This window comes from Bubalus kerabau, chromosome X, assembly GCF_029407905.1.
Source record: "Bubalus kerabau isolate K-KA32 ecotype Philippines breed swamp buffalo chromosome X, PCC_UOA_SB_1v2, whole genome shotgun sequence".
Lineage (NCBI taxonomy): Eukaryota > Metazoa > Chordata > Mammalia > Artiodactyla > Bovidae > Bubalus > Bubalus kerabau.
Window position 1 is genome coordinate 156,470,021 of NC_073647.1, and position 16,819 is coordinate 156,486,839.

The 16,819-nt window shown below is 37.5% G+C and overlaps 1 protein-coding gene across 8 annotated transcripts in view; it reads left to right on the forward strand.

The window, feature by feature from the left end:
- PPEF1 (protein phosphatase with EF-hand domain 1) overlaps positions 1-16,819 on the forward strand; it is a 151,466-nt gene that overhangs the window by 65,513 nt on the left and 69,134 nt on the right. For 7 of the 8 annotated variants that reach the window (XR_008708017.1, XR_008708018.1, XM_055563473.1 and 4 more), the window contains 3 exons: positions 3,729-3,856; positions 6,463-6,523; positions 15,653-15,813. Coding sequence is in view for 6 of the 8 variants with exons in the window: in XM_055563473.1 (XP_055419448.1) it covers positions 3,729-3,856; positions 6,463-6,523; positions 15,653-15,813 (350 nt within the window). In the remaining 2 variants the exon portion in view is untranslated. The remainder of the gene's footprint in view (positions 1-3,728; positions 3,857-6,462; positions 6,524-15,652; positions 15,814-16,819) is intronic. The other variant, XM_055563479.1, reaches the window with a different exon arrangement.

The window sequence follows — 16,819 nt, forward strand, 5'->3', positions numbered from 1 at the left end:
TATTTTTATTATCCCATGTGAATGGGTTGGTGGGTGGGCAAGTGTGTGAGTAATTAAAAGGTCAGAGAAATGACTTCTTTTTCTTCCCCTTCTCTGACTGGAAGGCCAGATGTTTCCAAGAATAATAAAACTATAATCTCTTTTGTCATTTGGAAAAGTGATAGTTTTGTTTAAAGCATCTGTCATTGTTTGAAGGCTGTACCTCAGGCTTTCCTCTTATTTATCTCTTGTTTAAGAAAAATGCTTTCCAGGGACAAGGATGCTGTATTGTGCGCTTGCTGGTAGGGATGCCAGAGTTTGTGGAGGAGCGAGCCTCATAGGGTCCCTGCCTTGCTTGCTGCTCAGGAAGCAGGCTTTGTGACCGACCATCTCCTGTCTGCTGGGCGTGTATGTGCTTTGAGCTGTTTTTCCGATGAAGTTGGAAGTCTCACTGGGACAGCCATATACTCTAGCAGATGGCAGACACCTGTAAACAAAAGTGACAGTGAAAACTGTGGTCCCAGAATTGAGCCATACCCTATTCTCTCTGTGCTTTGAACAGCTGAGGCAATAGATGCTTTCCCTTCTTGTTTAAAGTCTTTTGCTTCTAGATGGTTCATTCTTTTTCCAGTTCATTTGAATTCATTTTAATCAGCTCTATCACATTCGTGTCTCTCTCCTGACTTAAAGTTACATTAAATATTCACTCATCCTGTTGCCTCCTCAGGAGGCCTCTGCCAGCAGAATTTCAAAAGCAGAGTCTTTAAATGCCTTATCATTCTGAATATAAAACTTCTTATTTAAAGGACTGTCGAATAAACGCCTATTTAAAAAACCAAACCAAGCATAAGATTCACCAATTAGCATGAAGAGAAACACAAGACAGTAAGTTTTAACTGAATGGTAATTTCATTCATTCATTTAGTCATTTAATAAATATTTATTGCACATTTACTATGTTCCAGGGATGGTTCCAGACCCAGGGGATATAGTAGCTAACCCTGTGGACCAAAATCCCAGCTTTAATGGAGATTACATTCTAGTGAAAGGAGACAGTAACAAATGAGTAAAACATATGCTCTATCAGATGGTGAGACGTGCTGTGGAGAGAAAATAAAGGAGATAGGCAGTGGGGGGTTGGGTGCCATTTTCAAGGGGTAGTCAGGAAAGGCCTTACTGAGAAGGTGATGTTTGAGCCAAGACCGTGGACTCTGAGGCAGTCTTGTGCATCCTGGTTTGCATGGCTCTTTTGGCTCTTGGTTTCTGAGATGGTAACCTGTTTGTTCACAGTAGTTTGTGAATTTGTAAATGAAATATTACATATAATTAGAAAGTCTTTGAGGGTACTAGAAGTTGCTAGCCTCTCTGAAGCTGAAGTTTCCTTATGTGTAACATGGAGATGATAATACTTGTGGAACTGAATGTCTTATAATAGACTATTGAACTTATGGTGCTACTTTGCCCTACTGTTATAGAAATAACAATAAACTTGATTTTTTTTTTGGTGTTGTTAATACTAAATAGAAGAGATTTTAGTGGTCATTTTTTCTGTGACATCACTATGCAGATGAAGAGGCACTGAAAAGATCAATGGCTCTATGGAAGTTAAGATCTTGGGCCATGGGGCCATTGAGACCTGGGTTCAGTTCATTGCTGTCCATTTCCACTTACTGGCTACGTGCCCTTAACTAAGTCTCCCCCAGCTTCACAGAGTGGTAAGGACTGACTACAGAGATGAATTCCTTGCCTGGCCCTCACTACGTGCCCAGGAAATAGCCCTGGAAGAGTTCTGTTATGCTTGGTGAACAGAGAGCCCCTGAGATGAGAGTTGGTTGATGATGACAATGACTGTCCCACAGAAGAGGCCTTTCAGGTGTGCCTGGGCTGCACATAATGATATGGTGAGAACACTTGAGTTTTCAGACATTGTACCAACAATTCCCTGCTTTGTGATATTGAACGTCACTTGATTTCTTCTCCCTCTGGTTTTCCCCTGTAAAGGTAATGATACTTGACCTTATGCCTATTTCCTGGGGTTTTCTGGAAGCTGAATAATGAAATGACGGTCTCTGGAACCTGATAACGTTGGAGAAGTTCACAAACAGATACCCTCAGATGACTAGTGTATACTCGTTGTACCACAGCAGTACTAAACTGAGAGGCTGGATTGCTGCTTTCTGAACTCAAATTGTTCTTGTTATAGTCAACTCTTAATTCTTATGTGCTAACTGGGAAAAATGATAGCCTGAATAAAAGAAGCCAGCTGGTGTTGATTACTCGTCACTCTAAAAGTTGAGAAAGACATAAGAGACTATATTTTAAATCTCATTATCTCTCACCTGATTTCTTTCTTCAAAGCTGTGAAGCTGCAGGATGGTTCAGAGGCTCCCAACCCCAGAAGAGAGCCAGTGTGCCTGAATAATCTACAAGCAAAACAGTACTTGTCACTATAGTTGCCATTTATTTATCAAGTGTTTTACACTGGGCATTGGACTAAACTGTTCACCTATGGTATCTCATTTCATCCTCATAGTAACTCTGTGTGGAGAATGCAATGGCACCCCATTCCAGTACTGTTGCCTGGCAAATCCCATGGACGGAGGAGCCTGGTGGGCTGCAGTCCATGGGGTCGTGAAGAGTCGGACATGACTGAGCAACTTCATTTTCACTTTTCACTTTCATGCATTGGAGAAGGAAATGGCAACGCACTCCAGTGTTCTTGCCTGGAGAATCCCAGGGACAGGGGAGCCTGGTGGGCTGCTGTCTATGGGATCGCACAGCGTCGGACACGACTGAAGTGACTTAGCAGCAGCAGCAGTAACTCTGTGAAGGAGAAGGGGTGTTGTGTTCTTTTAACAGTTGAATCACAGGTGCAGAAGGTAGAGTGAATCATACTTCTCAGTATGTTGTACATTGTCATACTGGTCTGCACAAGACTGTTTCTTATGGTAGTTCACTAGCTTATTCCCCTTTAACCATGTACTCTATGCTCATTCATTTACCCACCCCTCACAAATAACCAATCTCTTATTTCTCATGTATTTTCCTTTCTGTATATTCTTATGAAACATACCTTGTGGTTTCATGTGTGTTGAAAATTTATATAAAATGGTATGTTATATTTCATTCTGTCTTTCATTTTCTAATAACTGTTCTGACTGAAGTACTGTATTTTTAAGACCCATCCACATTGTAATATGTTGCTTCCAGTTGTGGCATAATACTCCATGGTGTGCATCCACCACAATCACATCTTCTCCTTCCTAGCAGTGGACAGCCAGGCTGCACTGGTGTCAAACTCCCTATTGCCACCAACAAAGAATTATTGTATCCCTATATGTCTCCTTTATGACCTGTGTGAGAATTGCTTTGGGGTATATAGTGAAGGATGGAATTGCTGCTTCATAGGGCATGCATAGACTTCATATGCCTAAGTAGTGCCAGAGAAGGAAACTAAAGCTGTGAAAGCTCTAATAACTTTCCCCAAATCACATAGACAGTAATCAGCGGAGATAGGATTCAAAAATTCTACTCTGATGGCTGTGTCATCATTAGTCCTATTTGAGACTTGAGGACATTGTACAGAAGCATAAAGTTACATCTCATTGTCTGTAGTTTTTATGTTCTTAGAACCTAGGAATCCAGGTGGACTGATTTTTTTTTCTGAAGCACTTATCGTCCGCCCCCCTCCCCACCAAAGCTCCATAGTAACTGTTTTTCTTTGTCTTTCATATCCTGTGGGTCTGCAGCACTAAAAGCCGCATTGGTCATACAGAACTGGTACCGAGGTTACAGCGCCCGGTTGAAGACCAGACAACGCTATGCCCTCACTATCTTCCAGTCCATCGAATACGCTGATGAGCAAGGCCAGTTGCAGGTCTGTTTTGCAAGCTTGTCTCTTCTTTTGATAAAATGCTTCTCTTTACTCCTTTTATTGAAAGCATGAAAGGTTGAGTCCATTTTAGTAGCAGAGGAACCTTGGTGAAAGACTTTTATAGAGGATATAGTGACACTGTTTTGGAACTAGCTATTGAGAGAGTATGATTTGGGAACAGGATGGTGTTTTTCAGTTCTGAAGTTCATATTTTTAAGACAGCTTCTAGATGTCCAGTTAACTAAAAAAAAATGGTCTTATTCTTTTTTTCAATATGTGCCCTAATAGTAAAGTTGCTACTTCATGAAGCAAAAAATGTTTTAAGGAGTTAAATAAATGGAAGAATCTCCTGGGGTCAAACATAGGAAAATTCTAGAAGAAAATATAGATGGGTGGGTAAAGACTTTTTCAAGCTTGCAAAAGCAATATGTAAATCCAGCTTTAACAATAAAAAGATCTCAGAAAGATCTACAATATATTTGTTAATGAAAAATAAACTTGTGGAACAATATGAAGAATTTTATCCCATATATGTGAAAGAAAATGCAACATACAATAAAAGTTTGGAAAATGATATAAAGTATTTACTGTGTCCATTTCTGGGAAGAAGCATGGTATTGGTAGGTAGGAGGGAACTTCTCATTTTTATTCTGTATCATTTGTATTTTTCAACAATTGTATTTTTATAAATGTATCACAATATAATTTAAGTAAAATGTTATATAAAAATAATAAATATAATTAAAAATAATTAAGATTTCAAAAAGAATTAAAGAAATTGCTGGATTTATTCTTAGTAGCTATAAAAATTATATACTATGATTTAGTCAGATATTCCCTTAGCAGTTCACAGCACTGACTGTCCTTTTAAGCACTGTAGAATATAGTGACGGAGATTAAGAGAGAGTGAGCTCTTAAATTGATATGCTTTATGCACAAATGTTCCAGTATTAGTACATTCTTTAAATATTGAGTCTTTTTAAATAACATTTATTGGGGTATAATTCACCCATTTAAAGTAGACAATTCAGTGGCCTTTAGTTTATTCACAAAGTTGTGTAATCATCACTACAATATAGTTTAGAACACTTTCATCAACACCCCCTTCAACAACAAAAAAATACCTCTATACTCATTAGCACTCACTCCCCATTCCTGCTCTCTGTGGTCCCTGGCAACTGCTAATCCGTTTTTTGTCTTTCTGGATTTGCCTTTTGTGGCCATTTCAAATAAATAAAGTCACATAGTATGCGATCCTTTGTGACTGGCTTCTTTCACTGAGCATAATGCCTTCAAGGTTCATCCATGTTACAGCATGTGTCAGTACTTCATTCCTCTTTATTGCTGAACGTTATTCTGTTGTATAGATCTAGGACATTTTGTTTATTCTTTCCTCAGTGAATACATCATTTGGGTTGCTTCTACTTTTTTTGTCTATTATGAATAATGCTGCTATGATTATTTGTGTGCAGATTTTTCTGTGAACATATTTTTTTTCAGTTCTCTTAGATATATACCTAGGAGTGGAATTTCTGGGTCATTGAGTAAGTCTGTGTTTAACTTTTTGAGTAATTACTAAACTGTTTTTCAAAGCAGCTGCACCATTTTACATTCCCACCAGCAGTGTATGAGGGCTTTAATTTTGCCACATCTGTGTCAACATTTGTTATTTATGTTTTTGATGATAGTCATCCTAGTATATGTGAAGTGGTGTCTCATTGTGATTTCTATTGACTCATAATTGACAAATCCATCAACAGCTTTAAAATCATACATTTTGGTATTTGTATGGAAGGTTTTCCTTCCCAGATCTACTCCCAGATTGAAGGTTCCTTAGTGTTCACTCTTCATAGGAGATGAGGCTTGGAAGTTATTTGTGCTATATACATGCAGGTCTTTGCAGATAATTTGTAGTCACAGAGGAAGTATCTTGGTGATGGTTGGAATGCTGGTAGATTTCCGTCTTTCCTTCCTCCCTCCTTCCCTTCCTTCCTTTCCCAAATATATTTGACATTTAAGAATATCTCTTACTCTCACCATAAAAAGGAATAGAAGAACATAATGAAAAAATATCTAGTAGTTGTCTTAGATTGGTTTCTTAGAATCAGAGTCTGAGATAGGGCTTCTTGTACAAGTGACTTCCTGAGAGGGTATTCACAGGAAAAACCTGTAAGGGAGCGTGAAAAGCAAGATAGGATGGGGGAAAAAGCTAGGCAAAAATATGGTTTCTGGAAAAGTCTGACCTCAGCCTGATCCTGTTGGGAGATCTGAAGTGTGAAATGTGTCAGATTGTCCCACCAGTGGCAACAGAGGAGGTGGTCTGGGCTGTGATACCCTTGCTTCAGTTAGTCATTTCCTATGGGCAGTCCCCCAGGAGGGGGATATCTGATATCCTAAGCGACTCTGCGGGGCCTATGGACTTTCCCATCGGCCAAGGAAAGTCCTGGGGAGGAGGAGGGCTGGTGAAGACGGGACCCAGTAGCATCTATGGCAGCTTGGAGATGAGAACCTCACATAAGTAAAGGGGACTCGCATGGAACACCAACAACGTTTGCCACAGTACCTGTTTGGGGTTCATTAATTGATCGGTGTATTTTTATTTTGTACAGCTCTCAAACTTCTTCTCCTTCATGTTGGAAAACTATACAAATGTGCAGGAGAAAGAGCCAGGTAAGTAGAAAGTCTAGTCTTTTGAAAAGCAGTCATTAAATATTGAATTGTTTCATCAAGGAATGTGAACTCTTGAAAATGGGAGAACACTAAGAAATTAAAAAGATATTGTCTATGTGACACCAAACAACTGGTAAAATCAGTTCAACTGGCTTTTTCCATCCCTGATTGGTGTCAACTAAATTGACCATTTAGTTTTTTTATTAAAAAAAAAAAAAGAATTAGATTTCATTCTATATTAGTGTGTTGAGTATCTTCTCTGAACCACAACCTACTGATGTACAATAGTAACTTAGTAAAGAAGATCTTATTTTTTATCCACAGAACTTTTGTGCTGAGAGATCAAAATATCTTGAATATTTCATGAAACAGATCTGAGCGGGTAGGGAAGATTAAACACAGTGGGCACCATCATGTTTCTGTTTTCTCCATAGCTAGCTAGCTATCTGTCAGTCTGTCTATCTATTTATCTGTCATTTATTTAGTTCTTCTGGAATGATGACTAAATAAATCATTTCAGATATAGACAATATAAGTGTGATTCAAAATGATTTTAAAATTATAGTTATTCACAAGTCATGTATTCCTCTTGCAAATTAATCTGCCTATTGTTATTGTCAAGGTAGACACTTGACTTAGAAACCTATTCTTTAATTTGGACCAGCCATTTTTTGCTCTAGTTAAAAATGTGTATGACATCTAAGAGCATCTTTTAATCTATCGGTCGCCCTTCAAAGTGGCAAAAGAATGGTGTTTTAATGGTATGCTCTGAGCTAAGTACATATGTGTGAAACTAATTGAAGCATTTAATGATCTGTAGAAGGTTTCTGAATGGTAGAATAGCCAAACTGGAGGAGTGGGGAGTGGGTGGAAGTGGGCATTTTGCCATTTTTTTTCTTTTAGATAATTACAATTTGAAGATGGTTTTTTGTGCTTCATGTTCTTTGGCAAAAACATTTCTGAGAGGAAATATAATAATGATGAAATGAAATAGCCCTCTTCTGCTAATGACCTAATATTTTAATCTGGACTATGCATCAGAATCACTTAATGGAGATTCGTAACTACAGATGGCTGGGTTCCAGCCCAAAGATATTTACTCAGGCTCTGTATTTTTTAAAATCTGCTTTTAAAAAAATTCTGTAAGTGATTTAAAAGTATTTTTAAAATTTTATCAGAGAAGGGGACAGCAGTTTATAATCTTATATAAACTTCTCTGAAGAAAAGCATACACATTACAGAAAAGTACACAAATGATAAATATATAGCTTAATAAATTTTCTCAGAGTAAACTCAGCCTTGTAACATGCCCCCAGAGCAAGAAGTATAACATCATCATAACCACAGAAACCGCCTTCCGTCTTCCTATACTCACCACCCAGTCTCTGCACCCCGTCACTACTTTTCTGCCTCCTAGGTTAGTTTTGCTTGTTTTTGAACTTCTCTGTATAAATGAAAGCGTATAGTTTTGCTTCTTTTACTCGACTTTGTATTTGTGAGAGTCATCCATCTGGTCATTCTTATTGCTGAATAATAATTAGTTTTATGAATATACCAAAATTTATCCATTCTACTGTTTATAGACATTTGAGTTTTCAGCTTTGATAATTTAAATGGTACTACTATGCACATTCTTGTACCTGTCCTTTTTAGTGAACACATGTATTATTTTCTTTTGCTGTATATTCATTTTCAGTTATCTATTGCTGTATAACAACCCCCCCCCAAAATTTAGTGCTTAAAAACAACAGCCATTTTTTTTGCTTGTGATTCTGTGGGTTAGGCATTTGAACAGGGCTCAGTGGGGATGGCTTGTGTGTTGTCTGTGATCAGCTGGGCTCACTCAGCATAGCTGGGTTGGGGAGGGAGGTCCAAATGGTTTTATTCACATGTGTGGAAGTTTGATGTTAGCTATGAACTTGGATATCTCACTTTTCCTCATGTAGCCTCTGTCCAACAGTATTTCCTGGACTTATTTACATGGCCTCTGGATCCCAAGAGGGCAAAGGGAGAAGCAGCAAGCCTCTTTGGGCCTCTGCTCACACAAAATCAGTTCTGCCGTATCCTCTTAGTTAAAACAAGCCACAGGACTAGGTGCAGATTCAAAGGGGTTAGGAAAGATCCATCTCTTGAAGGAGCAGTAGCAGCAGCATCGAGATGGTAAAGCATCTGCCTACAGCGTTGTAGACCTGGGTTCGATCCCTGGGTCAGGAAGATCCTCTGGAGAAGGAAATGGCAACCCACTCCAGTACCCTAGCCTGTAGGCTACAGTCCATGGGGTCGCAAAGAGTCGGACACGACTGAGCGACTCCACTTTCACTTTCACTTATTTATAAAGATGTACCACAACCCAGGAAAGGAGATTTGCAGTTACAGGGCATACATATGTTCAGCCTTATTTGGTACTGATAAACAGTTTTACAAAATTGTTGTTACAAGTTATACTGCCAATAGTGTATGAGAGTTCTAGTAGTTCAGTGTCTTCATCAACACTTGAAGTTATCAGTCCTTTTCATGTTAGCCATTCTGGTGGGTATGTAGTGATACCACATTTCTGCTTTAATTGGCATTTCCCTGGTGAGCAGAGAAGTTGCTCACCTGTTTGAATGTTTAACAGTCATGTGGACATCTGGTTTTGTCAAAATGCCTGTTCAGGTCTTTTACTCATTTTTCTTTTGAATTATCTGCCTTTTTCTTACCAATTTGTAGGAGTTCTGTAAGTATTCTGAATATGAGACTGTGAATCTTTGTTAGATAAATTTATTGCAAATATTGATCCTCATCTAGGGCTTTTATCCATCCCCTTAGTCTTTAAGTGGTATCTTCTGATGAGTAGACATTCTTGATTTTAATGTAGAACAGTTTTTTGCTTTTATGGTTAATGTTTTCTGTATCCTGTTTAAGAAACCTTTGCCTTATATGAGTTTGTGTGTGTATGCTCATTTGTGCAAAAATACAGAAGAAACCTACAGGATAAATCAGAAATGAAAGGCAATATTTGCCTACAGGGAATGAGGGAATGGAGGGATGAGTGGGAGCAGGGCAGAAAGAACAGGTAGAATGGGGATTAGGTAGGAGGGATGAGAGAAAAGTGACACTTCTCTGAGAATACCTTTTTTGTAGTTCTGATTCTTAGAACCATAGTAATATTTCACATCCCTAAAAAAATAATTAAAAACAGGAAGAAAGAGAGAATGTGATTCCCAAATAGAATACACACTGTGACAAGTGAACTTAATTGTATTCAGTTCAGTTCAGTCGCTCAGTCCTGTCTGACTCTTTGCGACCCCATGAACTGCAGCACGCCGGGCCTCTCTGTCCATCACCAACTCCCGGAGTTTACCCAAACTCATGTCCATTGAGTTGGTGATGCCATCCAGCCATCTCATCCTCTATCGTCCCCTTCTATCATCTGAAGGAGGTGGGGAAGAAACAAAATAACCAAAGTGACATCATTGAAAAATAGTGTTTTAACCATAAAATGCCTTGATGAGGTTTCGTTTTTATTTATCCTGAGTGGGGTTTACTGAGCTTCTGTTATATCGAAGTTGATATTTTTGTCAGGTTTAGGAAATTTTCATCCATTAATTATTTAAAATATCTTTCTTTTCAAGTCTAAATATCTTTCTTTGTGACTCCTGGTTTTAACTTAGAAGGCCCTAAAATATTTAAAATGTGGATGACTATGCCTATTTTTCTAGTTTTTTATGATTTGAATTTAAAAATGTTAACATTTCATAAATTTTGAATTTTTGACAAACTAACAAGGAAATTTTGATGCCTTGTAGTTGAGAATAATTAAAAAACACAACTGCAAAGCAAATGTCCAAGTAGTTTACCTAATTTTTCCTACATTTATTTCATGATGTATCTTTTCATTGTAATTTGTAGTGACTCTTTTATAATGTTCAATATATTCATTTAAAAATGTGTAATAGGATATATTTCTGGGTTGTCTGTTATCTTATACATCTCTCTGTTATATAGTCCATGAAAAATACTGATTTAGTTATTATATGTATCAGAAAAAGAGATTTACATATTATTGCTATATGTTAATTTCACTTAAAAATTTTTTTCCAGCTTTATTAAAATATAATTAACACATAATCTTACATACATTTAAGGTGTAAAGTATGATTTAATATATGTATATATTGCAAAATGATTACCACAGTGTTAATTATTTAATGATACATGCATCAAAGACAGTTATAATTTTGTGTGTGTGGTGAGAACTTTTAAAATACACTCTCTTGGCACTTTTTAATATGGAGTAGAATATTGTTGACTAGAGTCACCATGCTGTACATTACTGTAGGTTGCTTTCTGTTGGCCCTTTTTTGTGGGAATGTCCCAAATGTACCTAGGCCTGTTTGGTGGAAGTGCTGTGACCCTTAAGCAGGATATATTTAGGGACCACAAGATCACTTTAACATTTCCAGATACGAGGGCCAGATTAATGGTTTTGACTTTGAGCCACCGAGTACCCTGAGATATTCTAAGTGTTCCAGAGGTGAGAGGTGATCTGCATGTCCTACTGCTTGCTCAAAACTAATTCGTAGGACTTGATGGGGAGGCTCTACACATCCATCCCCCAGGCTGCTTTTTCGCCTTAGCCTCCTCTCACAGGTAGAAAGCCTATACATATTAATAGCAGCGGTTTTAACAGAGGCTGGTGGAAGTGGGGAGTGGGATGGAGTGAGTGAAAGTGTTATTTTGACTTCTCTTTCTACTTCCCAGATCAATCAAAATGTCCTATCAAGCCAGGTATTTTATATTTTTTGTTGCTGTCATAAGATATTTTCCCCACTATCTCACCCTAATGATTATTCAGTTCAGTTCAGTCGCTCAGTTGTGTCCAACTCTTTGTGACCCCATGAATCGCAGCACTCCAGGCCTCCCTGTCCATCGCCAACTCCCGGAGTTCACTCAGACTCACGTCCATCGAGTCAGTGATGCCATCCAGACATCTCATCCTCTGTCGTCCGCTTCTCCTCCTGCCCCCAATCCCTCCCAACATCAGAGTCTTTTCCAATGAGTCAACTCTTCCCATGAGGTGGCCAAAGGACTGGAGTTTCAGCTTTAGCATCATTCCTTCCAAAGAAATCCCAGGGCTTATCTCCTTCAAAATGTACTGGTTGGATCTCCTTGCAGTCCAAGGGACTTGCTAGAGTCTTCTACAACACCACAGTTCAAAAGCATCCATTCTTCGGCGCTCAGCCTTCTTCACATTCCAACTCTCACATCCATACATGACCACAGGAAAAACCATAGCCTTGACTAGACGGACCTTTGATGGCAAAGTAACGTCTCTGCTTTTGAATATGCTATCTAGGTTGGTCATAACTTTCCTTCCAAGGAGTAAGCGTCTTTTAATTTCATGGCTGCAGTCACCATCTGCAGTGATTTTGGAGCCCAAAAAATAAAGTCTGACACTGTTTCCACTGTTTCCCCATCTATTTCCCATGAAGTGATGGGACCAGATTAGTATTTAATAAAGCTTTTGGTTTCTGTTTATTTTATACTGTGTTACTATTTACAGTAACATTAAATAATAATTTTTATTATTACTGATATTTACTAAATACCATGTGCCATGTCTTCAAGTGCTTCAGATATTTCATTTAGTTTTCATGACAAACCAGTGGAATTAATATTATTATCATCCATCTTTATAATACTAAGTCTTACAAAGGTAGTCTCACAAAGTTACTCATCTTATCAGTGGTGGAGCTGTGGTTCAAACCAGTGAGATTAACCTCTGTATTATTTTAATTCTCCTATCAATTCTGGAAGTTTTTCAGTTGATTTCCTTGAGTTTAGATATTTCAATATCTAAAGTAACTTTATTTTTGTATCTTTCTTTCCAGTAGTCACTGCTCTTATTTTTGCTTCATGGTTTATTGTATTTGCTGGAGATAGCAGAACACTGTTAAAATGAAACAATGAAAGTGGGCATTTAAAAAATATATATTAAGGAGGTAGCCTTCCATTCCTAGTTGTCTGAGTTTTTTTTAAAAATCAAGAACAGGTGTTGAATTTTAAAAAATGTCATTTTGACATCTATTTAACTTACTGTATGGACACTCAAGGTTTTAATCCAGATTCATAATTCAGAAATGAAGTAACTATAAACATGGTTCATTTGGTGATTTTCTTTTTCCAGCAAAGTCTGGAGCTTGTTTTCAAAGTGACATGTGGGTGGTAGAGGCAGAAATTGTGTTGTTGTTTTTTTTAAATTATGGGCTTTAGATTTTTCCCCGTCCAGATTTTGAGTCTGTACTGGGTAAAAGAAAAGATTGTGTGTAGGGGGTATTTGTGAGGTATTTTCTTTAGAACAACTTGTAAAGGCATCATTCTATTGTAATTCAGGATTTTATTATATTTAATTACTGTAGATTCACGTTGATAGAATTGTAAACCAAATAGGTAAGGATTAATTCTAATTATATGTTTTGCAAATATTCTTATGTTGCTGGCATTCATTAGATTATTATTACTTGTTACAATAGTTACAGCCCAGAAGGATAGTACTTAAATTAGAAATGTTAAAGCTTTTGATTGTTTTCATATATTGACCCACATTAGCTACCCATATTTGGAAGAGAATCTATGTTATTCTTTTTTATGTGGATACAAAACAGCAGAAGGATTATGACTTGATGTTTACTGATACTTTATATTGAGCAGTTTTGATTAAGAATTGGTTTAGGGAAATGGTGCTTTTTCATATATTTATCACTGAACTTAAAAGAAGTGAGAATCGTCAGATGCATGAAAGGAAGGACCAAATTGTATTTCTTTTAAAGAAGATAAACAATATTTTTATTATGGTCTTAAATAATATGACTGAGTTTTAATAACCAGAACTGATGGCATTGACATGATGTGTCATTTAGCTGATGAGACAGGGAAATTTGACAACACTGCTGAAGGCAGTGATCGGGAAAAGAGAGTCACTTCTTGTTTATACCTCACCAGTTGGGATTACTCAGTTAGTTAGTTTTAAAATGATATAGTGAAACTACAGGGTTGTTTTTGGTTTTGTTTGTTTGTTGTGTTTTCCCAAGAAGAGCTTAATTTTTCAGTATGTAGAGTTAAGAGGAAAGGGTTTTTTTGTTTGTTTGTTTTTTTAGTAAACTGCAATTCTAAGAAAGACTACCAAGTAGAAATGATCATTAAGATAGGTAGAATATTTTGGCTTTTCTGCCTACAAAATGAACCTGAGATAAAATTTATGAAGCTTCTCTGCATTTCTAGTTTTCAAACATAAAATGAAATAGTTATTTTTTTTTCAAATTTTTTCAAATTTCAAACCGTATCCAAATGAGAAAAATAGCCTCTGCTGTATCTCAGTGAAGACAGACATTGTTACTCCTAAATTTAATTTCTTATAAAGCTCATCAACTGCCCCCCAAAAATATTGGGGTAGACAATAATTTAGAAAGCATTTTAAAATTACCAAATATAATGACTGTAGAAGGAAATTTCGTTTAGTTTTTAATTGTAATCTCTCATTCTAACTGAATCCCGAAAAGCGGTGTTTTCTGTCTACATCTGCTGACATTGTACCTTCCAAGCCTATAGAGAGCTTCTGATTAATGAGCTTAGTAGCAATTCAATGTTAAGGAATTGAAGAGTATGTTATCATCCTCCATGTCACTTATCTGTTACCACAATAATACTGTGTATTAAACAACCACAATAACTCAGTAGCCTGTAATAAACATTTCTTTCTGCTCACAGGTCTACAGATTAGTTGAGCACTTCTACAGATCTTGGCAGACTTGATTTGAGAGTTTTTCAGGTCTTGGCTGGAGTTCACTCATGTGTTTGCAAGTCTGCTGGCTGGTGGCTGATCTAGGTGTCCTTGGCTAGGATGACTCAGTTCTGTTCTGCATGATCTTGGAGCTTTCAGTAGACTGGCTTTGTGGGAGTGGCATGCTTTCATGGAAGCATACAAGGCGCCCTGAGGCCTTGGCTTAGAACTGATACATAACATTTCCACCACATTCTTCAATCCAACTCAAGTCACAAACCCAGCCCAGCTTCAAGGACTGGAGAAAGAGGCTCTGAATGAGGGTGGCTGCAGAATCTTATTTAAAAAGGGCATGACCAGAGGTTGGAATAGAGAATGGGGGATACTTTTGCAATCAGTCTGCCATATCCCTTTTCATCTTTCTCCACCTGAATTGGCCAGATTTCTCTTCTTGTTTCATAGGCAGTCTAGCAAGAAAGAGATCCTGGGTTTCAGCACCTACTGAAATGAGCAGTGCAGGTAATCTGTTACACAGAAATTTCTCTGCCAGAGAGAGGCCCTTTGGGAATTTCTGCCTGTGTTTGGTCGTCTAACTTTATCTACTTTGTTACCAAGAAGAAAGAAAAATCATGTCAGAAAATTTATTTTTATGTGATGAGAGAAACAAATCAGTTACAGCTAAGTAAAATTTGAAGTATTTAACAGGAAAAAATTGAATGTTGCCATTTAATTTTCTGTGGATCCTGAAAAGTTACAGATGTTTGAATCAAATACAATGCATCTTCAGCCTCATTTGTAAAACTCTAAGATATTAGAGTGCGGAAAAAAAAAAAAAAAGGTAGAACTGGAGCTGTGTTGTGCTCAGTCACTCACTCGTGTCCAACTCTTTGTGATCCCATGGTCTTCAGCCTGGCAGACTCCTCTGTCCATGAGATTTGGTAGGCAAGAATACTGGAGTGGGTTGCTTGCCATTTCCTTCTCCAGGGGATGTACCCAGACCAGGGATAGAACCTGAGTCTTCTGCATTGGCAGACAGATTCTTTACCACTGACCCACTTGGAAAGCCCTTCAGAGCATCAAAATACCTTGATTGATCAGTTTTCTCTGTGCACCATCCTCTCCTCTCTATTAATGAACTCACTGCTTTGGGAAAGTGTCCACCCAGGAAGGAATAATGATGATTCATGTGGATATACCTACTGATCTCAGAACAAGTCATTCCTCATGGTTATATGTGGGATATCTTGGTATGTGTAACATTTAACACAGTGCTTTACATGGGCTAGGTATTCAAGAAGGTATCAATTGTATTTTAAGTATGGGAATGTTGATTTTTTGCCCCCCCTTTCCTGTCTTTCCATTTCCAGGATTAGTAACTCGCCTTTTTGGTAGCAGCATCCAGGACAAGGATAGACAAGACTATTTGGGGTTGATAGAAATCCCAGACTCCTACTGTGGTCCTCGGCTGCAATTTCCTCTCACTTTTACCGACATTGATTTACTTATTGAGGCCTTCAAGCAACAACAGGCAAGTGGAAGCAGATACTGTCCTTATTCTTGTACATAACATGTGTTCAATAACTATCTATTGAATGAATGAAAACACTACAGCAGAAATGCATTCCCTTGGGGAAAAAACTTCACATAAAGTGAGCGCTACCATCTGCTTTGTTTAACCATTTAAATAGAAGTTTCTTAAGGTGCACAAAAACCTCCTTTCTGTCTATAGGCTCACAGTATTTACTTGTTCTTTTTCTGAGATGTAATTCACATACTATAAAATTCACCATTTTAAAGTGTATGATTCAGTGCTTTTTAGCATACTCACAAGATTGTGCAACAATCACTAATATCAAATTCCAGAACATTTTCTTCGCCTCCCAAAGAAGTGCCACACCCATTACCATTCCCTCCTCCTCCACTCCAGGCAATCACTGTTCTACTTTCTATGGATTTTTCTATTCAGAACGTTTCATACAAATGGAATTATATAATATGTTTCCTTTTGTATGTGGCTGCTTTCCCTTGGCATAATGTTTTTAAGGTTCATTCATGGCATAGTATGTTTCAGTACTCTTTTATTTTAATGTCTGGCTAATATTCTGTATTTTTTTTTTTTTTTGATAAATGATGCTTATCAAGTTGAGGAAGTTTCCTTCTATTCCTAGTCTTCTGAGTGGCTTTATCATGAAAAGGTGTTGGAGTTTGTCAAATGCTTTTTCTGCATCAGTAGAGATTATTGTGTGTTTTTTCCCCCTTCATTCTAGTAATGCTGTGTATTACACTGATTAGTTTTCTTATGTTGAACCACCCTTATATTCCTGGAATAAATCCCACAGTCATTGTATGTAATTCTTTAAAAATTCTGTTGGATTTGGTTTGCTAGTGTTTTGTTGAGGATTTTTACATTTTATTCATAAGGGATATTGGTTTGTATTTTCTTTTCCTGTGGTGTCTTTATCTGGTTTTGATATCAAGATAATACTGACCTCATGGAATGAGTCAGGAATTGCTTCCTACTCTTCTGTATTTTA